The sequence below is a fragment of the Austrofundulus limnaeus genome, unplaced genomic scaffold, assembly GCF_001266775.1.
Source record: "Austrofundulus limnaeus strain Quisiro unplaced genomic scaffold, Austrofundulus_limnaeus-1.0 Scaffold1139, whole genome shotgun sequence".
Lineage (NCBI taxonomy): Eukaryota > Metazoa > Chordata > Actinopteri > Cyprinodontiformes > Rivulidae > Austrofundulus > Austrofundulus limnaeus.
The window spans coordinates 80,796-82,719 of NW_013953541.1; the positions used below are offsets into that span (position 1 = coordinate 80,796).

The following is a 1,924-nucleotide window of genomic DNA, read 5'->3' on the forward strand; positions in this document are numbered from 1 at the left end:
GGTAAATGGAGCCTGACTTCCTTTCTCAGGATCCTGGCTTACTCAAATGGACGTATTAGTGGTTATCAGTCCCATACATTGTGTCCAGTCTGTCCCTCCTCCACCTAGTAGGATGGAAGGCACTTATCAATCATTTGTATGGCTGATAATATCCATTCAGGCAAAGTTGGCTTATCTCCTCCCCTGGGATGTGGGTCGGCTCGGCTCATGGGCATTACCTCTGGCCGTAACAGTTTTTAAAAGTTGGTAATATCAGTTGTCCTTTTGTAACAGATCTAGTTGAATGACCACTTCCAGAATTTGATTTGGGCAACAATGCACAGAGAGTTCCATAACTGGCACCTTGGAAGATCTGAAAATATAAATTAATACCACTATACAATAATAATATAATAATAAAAATGAATCCCTATTTAAACCCTTCCTGCAGCTTCAAACAGGAAGTGAGGTCATGAACATTAGAAGTGAAATGTTTCTGTATTTATAAAAGAATAAAAGATTTTGTTGGTTCTGTTCTGTCTCTGCTGACCTGTCTCTGTCTGTCTCCAGCAGGTTTCTTTACCTTCTTGGTTGCATCGATGAGCTGCTCTTTGCTTTTGGTCCTGATGCAGTGAACCATCTCCTCTGAGCTGGAGCTGCTGCATCCTGTGATGTTTGCAATGATCTGGGTGAAGACAACATGACCCACAAGCTGTTAGAGCACAGGCAGCAGGTTCTGGACCAACAGGTTCACAGAGAGGGGTCTGTACCTGGGTGTGGACCAGGGGTTGGTTTGAGGTGTAGGACCCAATTGTTGAGACTCCACTCTGGAAAATGGCACCATGGAAGAGTCCTTTGGCCTGTGGAGAAAGAGTCTGAGCAGAGACAAGCGTCCCGTCAGCAGGTGATCAGAGGACACATGGTGAAGACATGTCCTCCAGGAAAACGTCTTCATACCAGGATGGAGGCACTGATGGCTCCTGCAGACTCTCCTGCGATGGTGACTCTTTGTGGATCGCCACCAAAGGACTCGATGTTTTCCTGCACCCACCTCAGAGCGGCCAGCTGGTCCAACAAACCCCAGTTCCCCCTGGCATGCTGGTCTCCGGTGCTGAGGGACAGAACGGGTTCTGCACAATCATTCAGACCACGTTTTAAAAAGGGGCGGAGCTTTCTTACCTCAGGAATCCCAGAATGCCGAGGCGGTACTGGATGATGACCACCACGATGTTTTCATACGCAGCCAGAGCAGAGCCGTCAAACTGAGAGGCAGCCCCCATCATCAGACCCCCTCCATGGATCCAGAACATCACCTGGAACCAGACAAAAACACCTGCAGGGGTCAGGGTTCAGGTCAGGATCAGGGTTCAGGTCAGGGTTCAGGTCAGGGTCAGGGTTCTGGTCAGGTCAGGGTTCAGGTCAGGGTTCAGGTCAGGGTTCAGTTCAGGGGTCAGGTCAGGGGTCAGGTCAGGGTTCTGGTCAGGGTTCAGGTCCAGGGTTCTGGTCAGGGTTCAGGTCCAGGGTTCTGGTCAGGGTTCTGGTCAGGGTTCAGAGGAGGAAAGTGTTTATTTTGTCCCCTCCCGGGAACAGTAGTTGCACGGTCCTTCCACCTCCCAGTTTCCTCATTCCATCCTTGGTCATGGTTCTGTTCTCTACGTCGTCTTCCATATCGCACTTCCTTCCAAACTTGTTGTTGCCACATTTTATCTGTTTGATTCTGTTTTTTTATTTATGTAACCCAGTAGGCTTTATTACTTATTCAATATTTATTTTAATGAAATTGATTTATGTAAAATCTGTATATGTATTATTCCTATTTATTAAATGCTTATCCTTTTATTTTATTTATTTTATTTTTTTAATGGTTTTTAGATGTTATTATCAACCATTTTTCTTTCACCTCCAAGTCCCATTCTGTCATTTTCCGTTCAGTACGTTTGTGTTT

At 46.2% G+C, this 1,924-nt stretch overlaps 1 protein-coding gene across 1 annotated transcript in view; it reads right to left on the bottom strand.

The window, feature by feature from the left end:
* The window catches only part of ces3 (carboxylesterase 3), a gene marked incomplete at its 5' end in the record, with an annotated part of 9,731 nt that overhangs the window by 3,292 nt on the left and 4,515 nt on the right, over positions 1-1,924 (bottom strand). The window contains 4 exon segments of the mRNA XM_014030913.1: positions 530-664; positions 750-854; positions 937-1,090; positions 1,159-1,292. Of these exon segments, the coding sequence (XP_013886367.1) occupies positions 530-664; positions 750-854; positions 937-1,090; positions 1,159-1,292 (528 nt within the window).